The sequence below is a fragment of the Rhamphochromis sp. 'chilingali' genome (assembly GCF_963969265.1).
Source record: "Rhamphochromis sp. 'chilingali' genome assembly, chromosome: 2".
Taxonomy (NCBI): Eukaryota; Metazoa; Chordata; class Actinopteri; order Cichliformes; family Cichlidae; genus Rhamphochromis; species Rhamphochromis sp. 'chilingali'.
Window position 1 is genome coordinate 59,638,532 of NC_137930.1, and position 22,467 is coordinate 59,660,998.

Sequence of the window (22,467 nt, forward strand, 5' to 3'; positions counted from 1 at the left end):
AACTCGTTTTTCTTTTCCTCCTTTTTCGGCAACTCCTCACCCCTCCTCTTCATGCGGACAAACAGACATTCCAGCAGCGGATGTGATGGTGGTTGTCCATAGCAACGTGCCATGCTGGGTGTATCTTGTGGGAGCAGGACCACTGAGTGAATGGCTAAGCCTTCTTCTAACAAAGCCTGCGAATCTCTGAGATGCTTTGAGCTTCCATAGAAGCACTGTGACTTCTGGGCTGTGGGAGTGCTTTACATAATCCAGCAGCAGCTTCCCTCTGCTCTGCCACAGCGCTCTCTCCTGCTGCTCTCTGCACCTAACACACACGCCCCAATGTAGGTCGGCTCATCTTGGCGCATCCTCTGAAATTCTTTCAATCTATCATTCAGTGTGATAATCACAGGGTGCTCTTGGAGACAGGCAGCATAAAGGTGTAGACCAGTCATGAGATGAATGTTCAACAGTTCTACCCACATCTGCTGTATGAAATTTGAGAGAATAGTTTGAAAAGGCTCGACGGGGGGGGGGGGGGGGGGGGGGGGGAAGAAAATGAGTGATTCCGATCACATATTTTGCTGGAAACATCAAATATAACAGTCACACTTTATTCCAGACAGCATATTATATGTAAACATTTAAGATCAATTTATTAATAATTTACTACCACCTTAAATGCAATAAATTATTGCATGAGTCACTTGTTTAAAAAGAAAATATGCTAAATTACTCTGCTAATATTTAGATTTTCTCGCAACATTCATTTATTCCACCACCTCAGAACTGTCACCCAGCAGCGAGTCTGCAACATTTCCAGCTTGAAACAGACAGTTTGATGTGTGTGGATGTTTTGATAAATTGGATGTACTTTATGGATATGAGTTCTTCTCTAACATCCTTTTGTTAGCTGGGATCAGCCAGCAGCTGACATTGTGTGCTCTGCTTCCTTTCGTGAGCCTCTCTGGGACTGCCAAAGCCAGCTGCTCCTCTGTGCCTCTCAACATCAACACATTTAACACAGATATGTAAACTGCACACTTCAATAACTCAGTGAGTCAAAGACTCAATCTTAATGGTATATGAGCTCCTCTTCCCCTCCCTCATTTTATTGGAGATGCTATGCTGTAAAAATATATGGGCATATATATCAGAAATACCCTTTCCCTTTTAATAACAGACTGGAAAAGATATGGGTGGTAGGGAAAGGCATTTTAACCCAGGGATTCCTCCGAGTCGCCGTTTCAGTAATTCAGGTAAACAATCAATGGCAGAAGGCTCGTTAGGAAATAAAACTATCTGCATGTTCTCTATAGTTAGCCCACTTTTCCATTCACCAAACAGGGATTTGCAGCTGGTAATGTAAAATTGATCTTTTACAACTTCTACCTGGAGAACTATCAAACATTACATTAAGGCACATAGCCATATTCAAAACATCACCACATACTGTATCTATGGGGCACAGAAACATCAGCTACCATTCCCCTCTAGCTGGAGAAATTCAGCATGTATTCATGAAAGCAGACCATTTTCCTCCATTAGCGTTTGAGTCATTTGAGTACATAAAGTTCATAATTACAGGGTAAGACACCAGTTTGCTTTTGTCGACACAACTATTGCTGCACTGTCTGTGTTGACAGTTTTGAGGCAGAAAAAAAGGTGTTTGTTGTACTGTATCTTTTCAGCCCTGCTATTAGTTATTATTAGCAATCCATTACAGAAATCCTCCATAGAAACAGCAGTTTAAGAGTGGGAGTAAAATACTGTTGCTTTGGTGAACACATGTCTGGAACTATGGCCATTAAGATAAAGGGATTCCATGATTAGAAATAGAAAAATGAACATTTGTATCAAAAGCAAAACATACCTTCCCGCAAAAAACAACCACATTAGGTTCTTAAATAGATCTAGGATGCAAAGCACATCTATCAAGATGTGAACGGATGAATTCTCAAACTGAAAGTTGATGAATTTGAGAGATTTTGTTTTTTATACATGTCCATTCCAGCTGTTCTAACCAGTCCAGGTTATGCTTTAGTCCACATTCACTCTAGGGTTGTAAGACCATCAACATTGTGCTGTTTGAACCATCAGTAGCATAATATACAAATGTACAGATACACAATAGAAATACATACATCATTTGTTATTACAATGAGACCTACAAAAAAGCATGAGAATAAAAAGTCTGTGGGGTATTGCAGGTGAGGCAAGCAGAGCCACAAATGTGCATCCAGACTGAGGGACACAGCCCCTCCTACCATGAGTAAGCGCATGTCTATTTACACTGCATCATAACAAAGCTATCAAAAACAAAGGCTCCAAAAATTCCTCCTAAAAACTTTTTTTGTTCTTTTGTTTCTCTACATACAACAAGTTTTGATTTCCATGTATATACATCCCTAGAAAATAATTTCCATATAGTTACACACTTTCTACATATGTGAAACGATACAGTTCTAGTCCACAAGGAAGGTGTCTGCTTGTTTGTGCGTGTATGTGCACATATGTGACTGTTTATCTGTGAGCGTTGTGTGTGTGTGAGGCGGGCAAAGAAGAGGATAATGTTCATCAACTGGCTAACAGTCACAGGGGGCAGATTTGGAGAGTAGACTGGATGTGGTCACAGAGAGGAAGTAGTGGAGTCTACAATCTCTCTCCCGTTGCACACAGTGGGAACATAGTGGGCGCTGACAGAAGCTAGGAAAGGAAAAAGGAGCAAGGGGGTTAAAAGGGAAAATACAACTACACAGACAGAAAAAAAAGCATAGTTAAATATTCAATTTTGTTGGTGTCAAATTAGTAAAAGAAAAAACAACAACATCTTTGTCATACAGAATAGAAGGATACACAAATATTCATATTTTGCAGTAGAAATGACCCTGCAGCAATAACCCCCCCACCCTCTTCCCCACACACACACACATTTAACATATTTTACATTTTTACTAAGTCTTGAATTACTCACAGGAACTTACTAACATTAGGAGTTGTCAGGTAATAACAATTCTCAGCTGAATAAGCCCTGTGGAAACACTCACCAACCGGGCTGCTCCAAGAAACTGAGTGATCTGGAAATAAGCTAATTGGTTTGGGTATCTACAATTCAGGGGAGTCTATAAATACAACCCATGTTCTTTTAGTTTTAGTTTCCACTATCCAAAATACCATTAAGCAACGTGAGTTTACAGAAACTGTGGAAATCAAGACAGCATCTGAGAGAAAATGTTCAGATAAAACTGCAGGTCTGCTGGGCAGGAAGTCTAATCAAAACCACCCACTACAAAACAGTTGCTGGAAGCTTTAGCTAAAATAGGCGTGGTGGTGCGCTGTTCCACTGTGCAACACTAATGCACAAACTGGGTCCCTACATCAAAGAGTCATCAGGAATAAAACATTACCTGTGACCTCATCACTAAAATCAGTGTCTGATGTATGCAGAGCAACATCTGGATAGGTCAGAGATGAAGCTTTTTTGGCCACAATCACCAGGGATTTTTCACCAGGGGGAAAAAGAAGCACTATTTCATGAAAACATGCCAATGGCTGCCAACTGTTAAGTAAGTAAGGAGGTTGGGAATATTATAAATAGTAATAGACAGGGAAATATTGGACTTTTTGTTGAGTACAGAATGTTGAGCATATAACCAAATAACCTACCATGAGATGCATATGAGGTGGCAGCCCCGCTGACACTGATGCGATTAAGGTTAAGCCTGTGGCTGGTTACATTCTTTTGGGGCTGAAACATGATGATGTGGACCTTGGGGGCAAACATGCAACCCAGCACCACAAAGCCACTCAAGCTGACTGAGATACACATGGTAGTTGTCTGAACCTGCAGAGGAAACATAAGAAGACAGTAATTAGTAGCCAGGTTAGCACAAGACATCCATCCATGCATCCATCGATCTAGCTATCAGCCACATTGTGAGCAGTTTGCAAGTCTATCACTGTCACATGGACTAAATCGTTTTTGCTAACATTTGCATCTACGGTCAGCTGAGACTTGCCAGTAATCCTGACATGCATACTTTTGTACTGTTTCAGTTGCTATTACAAACTAATTTAATGATAACAATCTATAATAATGAAAATACTTCAAAGGAACATTTGAGTGCTTATGACAAAGTGCTTTGAATAGAATTAGAAATGAAAGCAAATGCTGCTAAAGACACTAAAGAAATGAATCTCTGTGTCTGCACACGCTGCAGATAATCATGCATGTAAAGTGAGAGCACAAGTCTTTGTTAGCATACTTTGTTAGCTTATAACACTTACTAGAATCTATCAATAAAAGACTTAATCAACAGAGACCACAGTGGCCAAAGTCTCTCACTGGAGGGAAGCTTTAATTTTATTCTCTGTGAAATCAATGCCAATTAAGTACACTCTTATTCTCTCTTGATTCCTGATCTCCAGCACGCAGCAGTGCGCACTATATGTTGCTGTATCCCGCCATAATCGTTATCACAAGTGTTACAAATGTTTGAATAACAGCAATTCCCAGTGAGATCACAGTACATTTGAGCATATCAGCAATAAACCCTTCAACGTCTCCTCTGAGTACGTATGTACATAGAGTATGTGAGTGGGCGGGTATGCATATTGGCGATGTTTTTCCCATATCTGTCTAATCTTACAGTAACATTACGTCAAAAAATGCATATTTAGAGGGGTGGAGAGGAGAGCTAGAGAGAGTATGAGAGTGAGCGAAAGAGGGTCATTTATTTGACATTTTACGGGGATCAAATGAGCAGCCCTGGCATCAGCACTCTATCAGCACTCCTCTCTTGCGCCCTTTGATACAACGTGTGCATTTGTGGAGTGTGTATATAAGGTGTGTGTGTGTATGCCTAAGATTTGTATGGTCAGGTGAACATTCACTCCCCGTTGCTGTTAAATCTGAACATGTGTCAGCAGTTTGACAGAGCTTGTTCAAGTGTCACTCCCAGTACTGCACAGCTGGGACATTTGCCAATAGGATTAGGAATTGTTGAAGTTGTGACTACACCTATGTGATTTCTGCTTTGTTAGCTGTGCATCTTTAAAAAAAAAATCATGTTGAGAAGATAAAAACTGCTCAAATAACCGCATTACATACTTGAAACACCAAAGCGAGTCAGTTGCCATAGAGTCCCATTGAAAAAACGCTCATCTTTATCACAGAAATAAAAAACTTTTAAGGTGGAACATGAAACAGCTTTCTATTCTAACTGAGCACTCAAAATGCTTTATACAACATCCAACATCAAAATGTCTACATATAACTTTTGCAGTCTATGGGAAAAAACAGTAAATGTGAAACTGCCAATAGTTAATTTTTACCACAAACAGCCCAGAGTATTTAATTCTGCTTTTTATTTGGACCATAAGCATACCATCACAGTTGTGCTGCTGCTAGATAGTTTTTAAGGTTAGGCTTGCATCTTGTTGAGCTAGAGTCAGATCAGTGTCCTCCTTAAATACAGAAACACGCACTCGTGCATGCATGTGTATGTTCAAAACCATACCCTGTAGTCACTGGATGTAACATAGAAGATAGGAAGAAAGGCCAGCCAAATTATACAGGTGGTGTACATAGTGAATCCAATAAATTTGGCCTCATTGAAGTTCTCAGGGCACTTCCTGGTCTTAAAGGCATACCTAGTGGAGAAGAGAATCACATTTTTAAGTTGACAAAATACCCTTTTCATTTCAGCAGTTCCTGATTTGATCTGTAGAACATAAACTACTTTATATAGTACATTTTGGGTAGTTGTGAGTTTAGTTGTGACACACTTACACAGTACACAAGATGACCAGGAGCACATCATATCCCAGTGACAGCAGCATGCTGGAGTCACGTACATTACACTTCAAGATGACAGTCTGTCGTCGCTCCGGCAATGTAAAGCGACGCGTGCCGGGGACTTCCAGCAGCAGCCATACTGACACCATTACTAACTGGACAGAGATTAGACTCAGACAGATGAACACCTGGAAAAAAAAGGGAAAAGAGGAAGTAAGGTCATCGAGATCTACTGTTTGTCCATCCATCCATCCATCTGACTGATGCAGATGGATAGACATGATGCTGCAATCACTCACCTGAGAGGATGGGCTAATGAAGCGTGGCCTCACGGCTCCCGCTCCGTCTTTCACACCATTGAAAATCCTGGCGATTCTGTTGGTTTTGGTGAGAAGGGCGGAGTAGCAGACAGCAAATGATGTGCCCAGGCCAAGGCGGCGCAGGGCACAGATGGCAGGAGAGGGTTTGGCCAAAAAGAGGAAAGTCATGGCGTAGGACATGAAGACTCCTAAGAGGAGGATATAACACAGTTCTCTACCTGATGCTTTCACCAGTGGTGTGTTGTTGTGTCTGACGAACACCCAAATCACCAGGCCGGTGCACATGAATCTGGGGACAGGGAGGAAGTTGCAGCCAGACATACAATCAGTGTCATGAAGTCACTGCTTATATGCTGTCACACACATAAAGCATGGTTATAAATAGCAAAATTGACTTAAACAATCAACAAAATATTCTGAAATCAGTATATGCTCATGTCATTGTCTGTGCATAGCTATGAAAATTTCTGTATCTGTATGACGCTGAGCCTCGGCTGACCACATGCTAAGTTTTTCCTCACTTACTTATTGTTGTGAGCTACTTCTGTTCAGTTTCCCTGTCACTTACCCTACACATGCAATGGTAATTGGGCCAATAGCCCAGGCATCTTCCCACATAATATAGTCCTCGGGAAGGTCATAACAGGACGTCAGGTCGTCAGTGGGCCACTGGCCAGGAGCGCAAGGTGAGCAGGTAAACTCATCAGCCAGGTATTCATGAGGCTCACAGGCTGTACAAATCCAGCAGCAGTACTCACCTGGGAAACAAGAATATGAACAGTTTGTGGCAGATTTTCCAAAGGTGCTGCTACCTTGAATGTCACTACAACAAAGACGAAATTAATGAAATTCACCGTCCTACCTGCCTGCATTTTCTTCATCTCATTGCGCTCACAGGGGTCGCTGCACTGCGACGTGGGCACTACTTCTCTGGGCCAGCGAATTAAATCACTGCTCAGACTTAAACTCTCTGCCCATTCACCTACTGGCACGTAACCATAACGATCACCAGAGTGCTGGTAGCTGAAGATGTTGTATCGGCCTACGCCATCCCCCTGGGTGTCAAACTTCACTACTGTCTCGCTGCCTGGAGGAGAAAATGGGGCTGAAGAGAGAACACAGAGACAAAGAGTGGAAAAAAGGCGATAAACCCAGTGGGAAAGGAGATCAAAGCTTAACAATCACAAACAATCACCTTATTGAGGTCTCATTGATGTCTTTTAAAAGCAGCAGTGAAGAGAGGGACAATAAGCAATGGTCAGTAAGCCTTAGGAGTCCAAAACAGATAGTGAAAGGCACTACAAAAGTTTTCATTACTGAAGACCAGCCAGTCACAAAAGTGTTTTCTAAAAGGCTATAAATGCCCAGTATAATTGGTGATGTGTGTGTCACTGGCCTCCCACCTGTCCATAAGGTCACCTAGGGACAAAATTGCTGTTCTAAAATCAGATCTGATAAAGTTTATTACCAGATGCATCATTAACAAGCTGCCCATAAAGCCATATAGGCATGGAAGCAGAGAATTGAATCCCTTGGTAATGCTATAGCTACCCACACAATGATAGATTTAGCCTCTGGGTCTCTTCTGTGAGTGAGGTGCACTGCTGAAACTGCCAAATTGGTTTGTATACATGTTGTTATGAAAGGATTACCATCTACCCTGAGGATGTGGGAACAGAAGAGATTGTAAAATTGGCAGGATGTGCGGTCACCATTAAAAAAACAAATAGAAAAGGGCTATGGACTGGGAAAACAGTAAGTTATTGATGCTTTGCAGGCAGTGCTGGACCTGACAGTGCTGAAAGTTGGTTGTTTTGACACAGACAAAGTGTATGCCACTCCTATTGTGCCATCGCTGTCCTTTACAGCAGAGCAGTCAGCTCTGTATTGCTGACACACAGGTTTGCGTGTTATACGGTGGTGCCTTGTCGAAAGATGATGTGACTAGAGAAATCACAGTGTATGCTGGGTTTATAAAGCACCGTTCTTCAATTTGTAACAAGGCTCTCGGTCCTCACCGTGCAGCTTGCTTTGATGATGCTATGCCGCCTTCCTCATATCTCTTTGTCTTTGGGTAACTGAATAAATCGTGGGCTGAATTCATTCTCCATACATACAGCCTGGGATCAGTAGAGTGAATCAGGATACAGATTGCGAATAAGCTGTTGGGCTGAAAAGTTTGCATGTGTGTACGTGTAAGGATGTGCACACAAGATTGAAGCTCGATTAGGTTTTGCTTTACAGTTTGATGGCTAAGGTATTGCTCTGAGCGCTGTGGGAGGCAGTGCTGACAGAACCAAAGCTCTGACCCTGCTGTTAGCTGTGTGTGTGTGCGAATGTGTACGTATGTGCACGCAGCACTGACAGGGGCTAAAGCTGTGCTATTGTTGTGATAGTTCAGTGTGCTCAGAAAAGAATGGCGTGTCAGATGGCAGCAGAGGGGGTTAGGGTTTATGAAATCCATAAATCACAGAGACAGCACAACTCTCTATCTTTCTCCTCTCTCATCTCCCTCTGTCACAGGAAATTCTAACTGTCAAGTCTTCTTTGGATTTTGCAGCTAAATGTTTAGGTGACAGCTAAATGAAAATGATTTCAATAAGAAGGTGCTGATAATATCTTGAGATAAAGGAGATATATGAATCCATTATGCTGCACGTCGCCAGATAATAAAGTCTGCTAATATCAGCAAGCAATAAGGCAAGCTGGGACCTCCTCCTTTTAAACACCAATACACACTGACAGAAGACGTTACCAGTGGCTAATTATCATAACTGCACCTTATTAGGACCTTAGATATGTGCTGAGGCCTAATTAGCTGCATGTGGTAATTACGTGTAATACAGACAAAAGAGATAAGAGTATTGGCCTACAGAGCCATTTGAAGGCACTGTTTTTGTCCTTGACTTCCCGCTAACACATCGCATTCAGGCAGCAATAGACTCAGAGGACCGGTGATTCCTCCTTATTTCCAATATCAGTGACCTCGCTGACATGACAGAATGGCTTATCAAGAAAGTGGATGAGGGTGCAAGTCAGAGCTAGCGAAGGCCACCAAGATTCAACTGACTGCAGAGAGCGGAGACACGTAGCCCAGGTTATTGACTGATGGACAAAATTCTCTCTCTTCATCACTGTCCTGGACTGACCTAAAAAAAAATAAAACTAAAACAACAACAACAAAGGTTTTTGTTTTGACAGGACTAAGCATCTATGGCCGTAGACTCACTGAATCAAACTTCTGAGCATGTTGAAATTTTGAGACTGGCCATTTAAATAATAGCTAAAACAGTTAATAAATATTTGTCAGTCCACATCTCCAGCCTGTTTTGTTGAATTAAAAAATATATACATTTAGGATTTCCTGATTTCCCAAATAGTTACAAATCTCTCTCTCTCTCTCTCTCTCTCTCTATATATATATATATACTGATCATGTAATTCACTTGCTGGGCGCACGTCCTTATTTGAGGTTTGACAGCGGTTTAGTAAATAAAGATGAATGGCTTGGACATGAATTGAGGTGCAGTTTAGGCAAGGCCTCGAAGTGGACTGGTGGCGGCTCCCGAGCCTGGCAGATCCCCATGTACTAAATAGAAGTGAAGAAGTTAAAGAATTGAAAAGGGGAGGGATGGTGGGGCGTGTAAACGAGAATGAACAGCTTGTAGAACTGGGGGAACTTATAGAGATGAGAACCGGAAGAGCGTGTTTGGAGATGTGGTCCTGCACCTGAAATTCAGATACTTTATCTCCAATTACAGCAAGTTAGGGCACCACAAATGTGCTTTTACTATCAACAGGTTAGCTGTGGCCATATTATACCAACTAAAAGTGATTATAGTGGCCATGTCCTTTAAATATAGTCTTGGTAAACATCAACAGATGCAACTCTAATGTCAGCGATACTCATCGAGATCCATTTATCTTATGAAAATGCACGTATTAAATTCAGTTCCACCGATGGACCGAACAGGGAACCAGTCTGCCCATATGTCCAATTATGAGCCGGTCTGTTTCATGCATGCGCAACACATGCTACACGCACAGCGGGGCAGACAAATAGTGCACACTCATAACCACACATTAATATATTGTTAGCATGGAAGCTCTTCGGAAAGCAGTTGTCTCTTTGTCTTCAAAGTTTGCCAAAGTAAACCATGTGTGGACGAGTGCGAAAACATTTGTAACAACAGACCTAATCAGGCACTTAAATCACCCTCACCCAGCTGAATACAGACATTTTAAAGAAACTAACAAAGACAAAGTGGCTAAAGCTAAAGCTATCCAGTGCACAGAGTCAGCCACACGCCTGCAGGCTCTATATGAGCCTCGGTATGAGCAACAGATCAAAGTACTTAAGAGGAAAGTTATGGAGACAAATGAAAAAGTGGTTGGTGTCCTGTTATCTGTTAAAGTTATAAACATACTGGAAAATAATGTAAACACCTTAAATTAACATTGTTGTATAAACCTGTTACACCTAAATGTCAGCTGATGATGGGTGTACAGTATCTTTTTCAGGTAGCAGAACACTTATTTTTCAGATATTTAATAGACAATGTGCTGTAACTTACTGCAGTTTTGGGGGAATTGTAAAGTTTAATTTGGTAATTTCTGTATAATTTTATTTGGTGTTGGTTTTGGTTCTTAGAAAGAAAATCAGAACTGGGAAAATCAGCATAGGCAAGTCACTTTTAGGAAAAAAATCAGAATTGACAAAGAAAATTGAAATCTCTAATATCAAATAAAGTTAGACTCATTTAACCAGCTGGAAACCTCAATAAAGCCTCAGGATCTTTATAGCAAAGCTGAAGCACTGTGACAGGTCTTTGTGTTCAAGTCCGGCATCTCAAATATGCAAACTGTCTTTTTCGACCGACCTGCAGTGTTTCCGAAACAGTGTTGCTTAAAAAATGATTTTTAAAAAGCCTGTTCATATTATTTCCAATGTGCACAAAAGCCTTGATCTGTCAGCTACTTTTCTACAACATGTTTCTGTTACAACAACACGCTGAACAATAAACTGACGGAATGATTTGTAGCGATGCTTCCTAACGGCGGCTCTTAGGTTTCCATGTGTAACAGATCTTTTAACGCAACCTAATACAGTGTTATAGATGATTCTGTGTCACCTCATCCACACAATACTTCCCTACTGCTCCGGGTGACTTTTTAAGTGTCATCAGCAAACAAAAGACCAAGCCTCACTCACTGACATCCAGCAATACTGTCAGCCAATTCATCTGCCATGTGGTACACTAGAAGTAGAGTAGAAACGGTGTCTCACAGGCTGGGTGAAACATAGGGTTTGCTTTGTCCCAATCAAATCTAAATATACAACTATCTTACTGCAATGGCAACAAACTCTTTCATTTTTGTAATGGCACTTGATTAGACAACTGGGAGAAATGAAAATTAAACAGCAAAAAATACAAAAAAAGAGGGAAAAGAAAGAAAAAGCAAATCAACTTAAGCAAGACAAACTGTAGTTATAAAGCAGCCTAACCAGAACCCTAATTTTTGCGAAACACTTAGCATTCCCACTAACTTGAGAAACACCTTATTATTCTAGCTTAATTAGAAGCATGGTGAAAACAGGCTTTTCATTCAGAAGCTGAGAAATTAATTATGTTATCGGCCATGTCGGGCTAAAGCAAAGCCCAAGGGGGATTGTGGGTATTAAAGGCAGGGGGAAAGAGCGAGAGGAGGCAAAGGCGGCTTGGGATGAATAAGTAGGAATAAGTCATCTAAAAGCGGTGAAAGTGAAGTGCACAGATTTACGTGGAGAGGGTAAATCTTTTTTTGTTTTTGCTTACGTGACTTCACACATACATGCACTCATGTCCCCTCAGTGCATATATGCAGGTATTCACTCACATGTCACAAATTCACACACAGAGGGATCACATTAGTTATATTTGTTCTCCCTGTGGATTTGGTCCAAGGGGATGGAGGCGCTGACTGGGTCACAGAACAACAGGCCACAGGGGAACAGAGGACAGATAGGGTAGAGAAAAGGAAGTCTAGAGTAAGGGACAGAAATGTATAGGAGGTAAAATGTAGCGGAAGAGAGCTGAGGCTTGACTGAAAGAAAGGTGGTGAGATAGAGGAGACAAAAGAAAGAAATGGCAAGAGAAAAACAGAAGGTGCTGGGATGGAGAATGAGCCAAGAGACAAGATAAGGGCAAAGAAAGGAGGGAAGTGACAAGCGAGTAGAGGGAGAAGAATACAAGAGAAAGAGAAAGGAGATAGCAAAAGTGAAAAGCAAGAAACTGATGTCATGGTAGCTGAGATACAGGTGGATGAAAAGGAGAGCCTTTAGAGAGAGGAATCAACAGAGAATAGGTGAAGGCTGGATGGACAGATGAGCAAAGTGAGGGAGAGGAGTGGAGAAGCAGACTGGCGCAGAGAGGCAGTGGAGGCAGGAGAGCAACCTTGTGAAGTCTGAGTGGGATGTGCTGTTTTTGAATGTAGGAGAGAGTAGGACACTTTCCGGGTGAGAAAAAAAGGGGGACAAGCATCTAGAAAAGACGGAGTGATGAGGTGGGAGAGAAAGAGTGACGGAAAGACAGACAGCGACAAAGACAGAGAGACAGAGGAAAAGAGACTGAGGGAAAAACGAGGGAGAGAAAATGAGTGAAGGTTGTTCTCTAGCATCTAAACGTTGCAGCAAGCTCAATGTGGCCCTGAAGGCACACCGCCTCTGCTAACACAGACATATCACACACACACACACACACACACACACACACACACACACACACACACACACACACACACACACACACACACACACACACACACACACAGAGAGAAAGAGAGAAGGGGGAATATCACATCTATCACCACTATTTGAACAGAAGACTGCATGCATGTGTGTATATACTGATCTGTTTGCTGCAGATCGGGGAGGTGGGTGGGTGGGAGTTGAATGATGGCTTTGAGAAGTGTGTGGGTTGGGGGTGTCTGCAATTTCATGCTGGTAGAAAAACAAGCATTTCAAGCCACCTCATTGTAAAAAAGACTGTTAGGAAGGCGTTTATGTGCCTCTTGTGTGTATGTATGTCTACGTTTTGCGTATGAAGCATGTTGTAAGGCCTCATAAAAATGTGTAAAAAAACGCCTCTGTGTCTGTTACTAGTTGGTAAGGAGCAGTTCCCATGATCTACCGGATCACTTCAACAATTGGCAATTACCATAGCAACGAGCAAGACGAGATTAGATGAAGAGAGCCGCATATGAAAACACTGCTTTTAATGCAGAATAGTGCATTAGGGCACCACATACAATGTCAGTAAAAGCTAATAAAACAACAGTCTTATTACATTTAAGAATCACAGTCCTAGGGCACATTTGGAAGCTATAAGGAAGCTCCGATTTTGATGCAATGCAAAGACTGTGCAATAAACCTGCATGTGTGTATAAGAGAAGGCGAAAGGAGGGAGACAGAGAGCACTGAAGAGTGTTGGTTTTCCGTCTGCTACAGTTCAGACTGAGAGCACTGCGGATGGTGATGCTGCAGTATTCATACCCCACATTCAACCTCAACTCACCTCAGCTTCTTCCTTACATACTGTAGTCGGAAGGATGTATATGTACAGCAGAGAGCGAGAGTGAGTCATTCTGGGCGAACCAATACCTCAAAACAAACACTGCCGCAAGTTCCCAGTTTAACTGTACCGTCTTCCACGTAGTTTGAGCTCTTATCAGCACAGCTTCTCTGAATGGATTTTTACCAATACAGCTGCTTGTCATTCTGTCAGCACTGTCAGTGTAAAAGGACTCAGGTTGTTTGTATTTGCTGTTCTTTCTTACCAGCTGAAGAATAAAAACGTGCAATTCGCAGACATACATCAGTATTAAAAAGAAGGCAGAAGCGGTGTTAGAGGGAGTGTATTATCAGACATAGAGATGTAGGAAAGTCACAGAGGGATTCACACCTTCTTTCTCATCTGCTGTCCTCTGCTTTTCCCTGCTTTTCTCTCCTCTGCCCCAAAACCCACTCCAGAGCATTTGTCAGCTTCCCGTGTGTGTAAATCTGCATATCCTTCCTATCTCTCACTGTATGTACTCTATAATGGAGTGGGATCATCGGTGCCAAGTGGAGGATGCAACTGCAATTGCTTTGACTGTTTCTTCAGTCTCTATCTTATACTCGCTCTTCTTCTCAGACAGAAATGCTCCACTTTGATTTGTAGCAGAAATGAAGATGGGGAATTTCAAAGAGAATTCTCTTCTTCTGCTGACGCATGCCGTCCCACTCCCGAATTGCCTCGGTGCTCACTTGTTCTCTCCCTCCTTCTTTCCCTATCTCTTTTTCTGTCTTACGCTCTCTTACCTTACCCCAAACTCTCTTTTCTCATTTTAGTCTGCCTGTCACTCTTATCTGTAAGCTCCCTCCCCCCCTCCCCTCATAGGCGATGCCATTTTCTCATCCTCCATCCATCCTTGCTGCTCTCTCTCCCCAGCGTCCCATGGCAAATCTGCCGTGTTAGTGTTGTTTGTCTGGCTGTTTTGATGTCTGCTCCTGGTCACGGTTGGTGGAGGAATAAGCACCTCTAAACCTGTGTCAGTCCCTGAGACACAGCAGTTTATTTATAACGCTTCCTTTGTACGCCATCTGTCAGTCAAGCCAATCCTCTGTCTCTTCACTCCCAACTCTACAGAGACTGACAGACAGACAGGCAGCCTGCTATAGGAGCTATTATAACACACACAATCTCATTAGTGCAAGAGAGAAGAATATGGCTGACGGATTAACTGAAGCTCTCATTCCTCAAAGAAACTTTCAAGTGTCGTATCAATTACGCATGGGTAATAGGTGTCAATGGCAAGCTGGCTCTGACAATACATAGCAATTAAGTGGATTTGTTTCAGTACTTTTTATGTTCGTGGCTGCTTTGGCTGAGGAGAAGGACAACATCCCTGTATTGTTTCACAGAGGACTGTTAACTAGGGACTGAAAATTCCCATCGTTGTCCTACTGTCTTTCCACCAGCTTCCCCTCCAACATTTACTTCTTATTCTTCATAAAACTTCAACACCTTATCGCTCTTCATTCTGTTTGCCGTGCTATAGCTCTCTTACCTGCAAAGCTGACATTAAGGATGTAATCCCTGTAGAGTCTGCGCCCATCCAAGGCCTTCATGCTGTCACACAGCTTGGTGGTGTTAAAGCACAAGCTACGTTGCATGTTATGTAGGGCGTAAGCCATTGCATACACGGCATTCACCACAAACATGATCTTGGACTCGGGTTCAAAGTTATTCTTGTCCATCGACAAGTCCTTGTCACATGGTGGGGGAGGCGTCTCTCCCAAGCCCACTCCGCCTCCTCCCCCAAAAGAGCACTGAAACCGCTGCTCCCAGAACTCCTTGAACCAGGGATTCCGATGATTTTTGACAGGGTTCAGACTAAGGAAGTAGCGGTTGAATTCTGGTATGGGATTGGCTGCCAATTCAAGCGTGATGGCTCCTTCAGCTGTGACCTCATTTCCCTTGACAATGCTTTCCTGCGCACCCCAGCCGTCGCTGGCCACCCATATGAAGGAGGTGTTGAGCCTGGCAGCAGCTGCCAGCAGCTCTCTGGCATCGTCACTTCGCAGGAAAAGAACAGCCACACGGGCGTTTGGCTTCTGGAGGAGCTGACGGATCACAGCTTCATAGGACTTCTTCGCGTTAGACCGTCCCACCTGGACAAAGAAGAGACATGCTGCAATTTAATGACAGACATACTGTACATGCTCCTCCTCCTTATGTTCCCTATTCGTAATTATTTATCACATAAATCATAGGCGGAAATGTGACAAAAAAAGATATGTCTCACAGTCTCATACCAACATGTATTTCTGTAGCAAATTAGATGAAAAATGTGACTGTGAAAGCACCCAGAATGAGTTCTTGGAGATAAGCTTTCATTTTCTGGTTCACGACTGATAACAACAGTGTGATATTAAACCCTATTTGGTGTAGGACGAGATAAGACGTAAAGACAAACTTTTATAAGCGGACAAATTTAGCACTTTGCTTATTGTTGCTGGTGCAGCCGTAGGCCATACATCAGGGTGACATTCCACATGGAAGTTTTGGCTTTGTTTGTTTTGTTTAGCTTTTCTTTCTGTTTGCTTCTTATAGCCATGTGGATTTGACAACAGAAATGTACAAATGAATTCTTTTTCCTACCTTCTCTGAAGTGGCAATACAGATGTTTCTCATGCGTGCCTCTTGTTCAAAAGCCTCGATACCAGTTTCCCCGTAATCACCCTCGGATGCGACGGTGGACACATAGGTCCAGTTGAAAAACCGCAGGATCTCAGCCATGGCTTTGGCCTGGTAGAAATCAGGGGGCACAGTGCGGGCAAAGTAATCGTACCGCGTCTTGTCGCTGAGTTTGGCACTTGTTGAAGCGTAGCTTATCTGAGGGATCTGGAAGAGCCTGAGAAGATTGGCAACCTGAGGGAACACATAAATCAGGTGGAATAATTCTGAGCCTGCTGTTGTAAAATTAAGCTATCGCAACTGCTTTAAAATTAGAGTCTTGACATTGATTGATTGATATCTTTTTTTTTACTGGATTTTCATAGCCCATGCTCCTATGACATGATGAAATATATTTTAATATTTTAACTTTAATATTTTGCTGCAGATAACACCGTAAAGTTATTGAGAAGAGCCAGGGATAAAGGAGCAAAAGGAGATTTCCCATAATTTTTTGTAAATTATATTTTTAATGTTATGTATCCAGAGCTGAATTAGAATTGACTGATTATACTCTTATGGATCAGTGTGAATACAATCTAATAAGTCTGAATTTTATTAAAATATTCTCTATGAACTTGATGATTTTTTTAGGTGATAGTATAAAAAGTATTTTCTTTAGGAATGATTTGACACTTAGACTGAATGTAGTCAATGTCTGAAAGGTAGAGTAAAAAAATTAAGGGCCAAAACATGTCAAACTTAACATTTATAGTAACTTTTATTAGTTTCTGTCATGAATATATGTATATATATTAGGGGTGCAACGATACACAAAATTCACGGTTCGGTTCGGTTCGATACTTTGGTGTCACGGTTTGATATTTTTCTGATACAAAAAAAAATGTTCATGCCTTTTTAATTTGTCGTTTATTAAATTTTCACGGCACATTCCGCACCACATCTCTGTGCGTTCATCATTTGTTTGAAGCCAGCTCACCTCCTGCAACTACTTTTCCGAGGATACGTGCTTCTTTTGTGGTTCGGACTCCTTCTGACATTTCTTTGGAGGTGGAGGAACATTACAGTAATTGCTTAAAGGAGCTTCTTCGACATCTTTAAGAGTTCTAAACAAATGTCTGTCCTCCTCCTGAAAATCTTATGTATGCAAACACGTGTTGCAACTTCTTATCTTGTGCCCGTTTTTTATTTTGACAGCGAATGCGCACCTGCGGACCACTTATGTGCAGCCCTGGTTATTATTTAGCTCGTCATATTGCAGCCACAGAAATTCTTTTGTCCATGAAACCATAAAGTTGCACTTTCTTTTTGCCTTATAGCCTGATTTGTCATAACTTTTCCGTTTTGTGGTAAGCTTTTCTTTGGCTGTCACTTCTTCACCCTGACCTGTCTTATTTGGCTCAGCAGAACTAAAATATATATCCTGCTGCTTTTACACACGCACTCACATAAGCTCAGCGATTCTCTGCGCGATCAACCTCTCACATGTTTAAGCTTGCTGCGGGAGATTTCACTTGTCATGTTTGCATAGTAAGCTAACGATTGATAAGACGATGTCAGAGGAATTGGTGCGCAAATTATCATCACTCACCAATCAGTGCTGTCGCTCTCTATACACAGTTTGCGCGATTGCAAAGTGAAAGCAAAAAACAAGTGCAAATTCAAACGCGATTTCAATATGTCACATATTGGCAGTGGCTCACCGATGCCAATGACATAATTACCCAGCTACATTTCCGAAAGAATGCAAAAGCATTGACATATATTTTCCTTCCTACAATAGCCCGACGGGCAGGGCAGAGATAGATTTTGGTAGCGCGACTGGAAAAATCGCTAGCCCCAGGATGCCGGGCAGGCGATTTTGCAAGCCCTGTATCTTATTGAGGAATCACTCATCTTTCCAAAATAAAAGCTATACTATACGCTTCTTCTGGGCTGTTCGGGGTTCTGTTTGTACAGTTATGTTTTGTTTATGTTGCCATAGTGACGGGTGATGCACTCTCGCTGCGACGGTGTGTCCTTCCGGGGTCAGAGGGCGCCCTATGTGTTGTTGTTGTTGTTGTTGTTGCTGTGCGGTTGCCGCGCTGAGCAGTTAGCTAGCGGCAGTGTTCTTCTGCAGATGTCAATAAACGGCTGTGCTCCCTGGCTAGCTCACGGGAAGCAAGACCAAACGACACCTCTGTCTCCTCCTTGTCTGAGCTCGCCACATTGGTGTCAGAAGTGGGATGATGGTGGCACCCCATGTTCTGACCCGAGTGACTTTTCCCCCGCCGGTCGTGACCGGCCGGTGTGCCAAAAGAAGGCACCTGGACATTTGCAGGACTTTGTGTGGGGTAATGGGGTCGTTGGGGACGACTGACCCCTTAGGTGGGGGCTATGTAGCGGGTCAGGGCTGTTCGGGGTTCTGTTTGTACAGTTATGTTTTGTTTATGTTGCCATAGTGACGGGTGACGCCCTCTCGCTGCGACGGTGTGTCCTTCCGGGGTCAGAGGGCGTCCTGTGTGTTGTTGTTGTTGTTGCTGTGCGGTTGCCGCGCTGAGCAGTTAGCTAGCGGCAGTGTTCTTCTGCAGATGTCAATAAACGGCTGTGCTCCCTGGCTAGCTCACGGGAAGCAAGACCAAACGATACCTCCGTCTCCTCCTTGTCTGAGCTCGCCACAATATTTTAGTTCTGCTGAGCCAAATAAGACAGGTCAGGGTGAAGAAGTGACAGCCAAAGAAAAGCTTACCACAAAACGGAAAAGTTATGACAAATCAGACTATAAGGCAAAAATAAAGTGCAGCTTTATGGTTTCATGGACTGTGGCTGCAATATGACAAGCGAAATAACCAGGGGTGCACATAAGTGGTCCGCAGGTGCGCATTCGCTGTCAAAATAAAAAACGGGCACAAGATAAGAAGTTGCAATGCGTGTTTGCATACATAAGATTTTCAGGAGGAGGACAGACATTTGTTTAGAACTCTTAAAGATGTCGAAGAAGCTCCTTTAAGCAATTACTGTGATGTTCCTCCACCTCCAAAGAAATGTCAGAAGGAGTCCGAACCACAAAAGAAGCACGTATCCTCGGAAAAGTAGTTGCAGGAGGTGAGCTGGCTTCAAACAAATGATGAACGCACAGAGATGTGGTGCGGAATGTGCCGTGAAAATTTAATAAATGACAAATTAAAAAGGCATGAAAATTTTTTTTGTACCGAAAAAATATCAAACCGTGACACCAAAGTATCGAACCGAACCGCCACGCAATGCTCAATTACATGGGTGGGAGCTAGTGTGTTAGCGCAGTTAGCTCGTTAAGTGTTGGCCGTCTAACGGAGATTTGCCGTGTTGTGGCGTTAAGGTCATTTTAACAAGGTTAACCTGAAAGCACTAGTGGGAACACAACGAATATGACTGCACATTTACGCCAACATCATCCTAGTGCAAAGACAAAAACAACAAGCATGCATGTTACAAACTTTACCCGAGTCATTTAGACAGCCGTTAGCACAGGATTCGCCTTATGGGGACCTGATATGTTTAATATGCTGCTGAGAATATAGCCCAGAAGAAGCGGATAGTATAGCTTTTATTTTGGAAAGAGCCATTTCTCTGTAATAAACTCTCTTTTCCAAAGATGAGTGATTCCTCAATCAGATACAGGGCTCGCAAAATCGCTAGCCCGACGTCCTGGGGCTAGAGATTTTTCCAGTCGGGCTACCAAAATCTATCTCTGCCCTGCCCGTCGGCCTATCGTAGGAAGGAAAAATATATGTCAATGCTTTTGCATTCTTTCGGAAATGTAGCTGGGTAATTATGTCATTGGCATCGGTGAGCCACTGTCAATATGTGACATATTGAAATCGCGTTCGAATTTGCGCTTGTTTTTTGCTTTCACTTTGCAATCGCGTGAACTGTGTATAGAGAGCGACAGCACTGATTGGTGAGTGATGATAATTTGCGCACCAATTCCTCTGACATTGTCTTATTAATCGTTAGCTTACTACGCAAACATGACAAGTGAAATCTCCCGCAGCAAGCTTAAACATGTGAGAGGTTGATCGCGCAGAGAATCGCTGAGCTTATGTGAGTGCGTGTGTAAAAGCAGCAGGATTTATATTTCAATTCTGCTGAGCCAAATAAGACAGGTCAGGGTGAAGAAGTGACAGCCAAAGAAAAGCTTACCACAAAACGGAAAAGTTATGACAAATCAGGCTATAAGGCAAAAAGAAAGTGCAGCTTTATGGTTTCATGGACAAAATAATTTCTGTGGCTGCAATATGACGAGCTAAATAACCAGGGCTGCACATAAGTGGTCTGCAGGTGCGCATTCGCTGTCAAAATAAAAAACGGGCACAAGGGTTAGGGTTAAATTTAAAAATTGTACTTTTGAGTTAAAATATATATTTCTAAAATGAAATGGTACACAGAGGACCTCATGTTTTACTCCTGACTATGAGGTGTCCAGGTCCTGTGGCTGTAAAAAAAAGCCCAAATCATCACTCCTCCACCACCGTGCTTGACAGTTGGTATGAGGCGTTTATGCTGATGTGCTGTGTTTGTTTTTTCCATTTAGCAAACTTAAGCTGTGTTGCCATAGCCATTTTAGAAAGCAGAGGTATAGATTAAAGATGTGGTTACATTTGATGGTGCTCAGTAAATCAGGTGTATTTGATAAGCACCACTTGGCTGCTACTTACACGTTTAATTCGTATGGAAGCAGAACTTCCACAGGAAGGTGTGTTTTGCTTTTCACAGGACAAACAGCGGATAAAATGAAGGGCTGTACCAAGGCTTGGCAGAAGAAAGGGAATGGTAAAGTTAAAACAAAGTGGAACTGAGAATCAGCACAAGGAATGTTTATGGGGTTGAAAAATATAAAAACAATAGCATCAGTTTGAAACTGCTAAAGCTTCTTGCGCTTAGTTATTTAAAGTTGGTGTAAGTGTTTATCTGTTTCAAGTGATCTTTAACCTTTGACTGCAAGGCACTTAATCAAATATTTTTAATAAAAGCTGAGAAAAGATTTTTTTTTTCCATATGGAAAATGGCAACATATATTGAAGATCTCTGCTTGTAGAAGTTGCTTCTTGCGTAACATGAAAATAAAAGAAAACACAGCAAGTACATATGCACATGGTGAATCATTTATTAGTGACGGGTGCCTGAGCTCTAGTAGCGTCTATATTGCATTCCCTTTTACTATTGATTGGGCTATGGTCATGTTCTGTTTATTGCAGTTTCAATCACAGGTGTCACACAAACAGTAGAGATACGACTGGAAGACATCCTCGCGCTCACAAAGGCATGTAAACATACACAATCAAACATGCACAGGCACCCACAAATAAACACAAACTACACAGCCATTCTGTTCCCGCCTCAGTTTAATCCTGTTAGAGCGCATCAGTCTGTGCTTTTCTATATTTCATTCATAGCTCAGCTGATGAGCTGTTTTGACAACATGTCAGAATCTCATTAGACTAATAATGCAGAAGATTAGAGCACACGCTCACATACATACACCGATGTGCGCCAGAACAGGCCGACACTTACGCCAACACCTGCGCTGACATACACAAGCACGCACGCACTGATGGCTGCTTATAGTTCTGCAGGCAGGTTTTATGGGTTTAAGATGGCACTAGACTTAAATGTCACGGAAGGTCACGCTGCAAAATGTAACCGCATTGCTCCATTACCTGCCACTGAACAATGACCAGCTACCTAAGAGGGCTGTGTGTAGGGACACGGGGAGTTTACTCTGTTAGCGAAAGCTGCCTTCTTCCCTTGTGAGAGAGAGAGAGGGAAGGGAGAAATGCATAGGAATGGGCTGGATGTGGATATGGAAAGAAATGAAAGTAAAGGACGGAAAAAATGGTGCAGAGGAGGGGTTCTGTGGGTTTTCTCCTCGGAATGCAAGTCACACACATGCACACACAGAGACATATACACAGAGACATGAATGAGTAGAGGGGAGGAATCATGCTCGCTAAGTAAATGCCTTCAAGGCACTGGAGTTTAGTTGTGCATGGTTAAACATAAAATAATTCCCTATTACTTCATTTGGAAGCCACAGACAGACTGGCCAAGTACAAAGGCATGAAGGAGTAGCTAGATTAGCTTCACTGGCATTAGATCACAAAACAGCACACAGTTCAGGTCTTGTAAACAC

The 22,467-nt window shown here is 42.4% G+C and overlaps 1 protein-coding gene across 4 annotated transcripts in view; it reads right to left on the minus strand.

The window, feature by feature from the left end:
- Positions 1–535: 535 nt before the first annotated feature.
- grm3 (glutamate receptor, metabotropic 3) overlaps positions 536–22,467 on the minus strand; it is a 42,830-nt gene continuing 20,898 nt past the window's right edge. For all 4 annotated transcript variants that reach the window (XM_080875493.1, XM_080875492.1, XM_080875494.1 and 1 more), the window contains 9 exons: positions 16,281–16,550; positions 15,187–15,790; positions 6,962–7,204; positions 6,668–6,857; positions 6,079–6,388; positions 5,774–5,967; positions 5,502–5,634; positions 3,649–3,826; positions 536–2,688 (listed from right to left, as the gene is read on the minus strand). In XM_080875493.1, the coding sequence (XP_080731619.1) occupies positions 2,612–2,688; positions 3,649–3,826; positions 5,502–5,634; positions 5,774–5,967; positions 6,079–6,388; positions 6,668–6,857; positions 6,962–7,204; positions 15,187–15,790; positions 16,281–16,550 (2,199 nt within the window). In that variant the 3' untranslated portion in view covers positions 536–2,611. The remainder of the gene's footprint in view (positions 2,689–3,648; positions 3,827–5,501; positions 5,635–5,773; positions 5,968–6,078; positions 6,389–6,667; positions 6,858–6,961; positions 7,205–15,186; positions 15,791–16,280; positions 16,551–22,467) is intronic.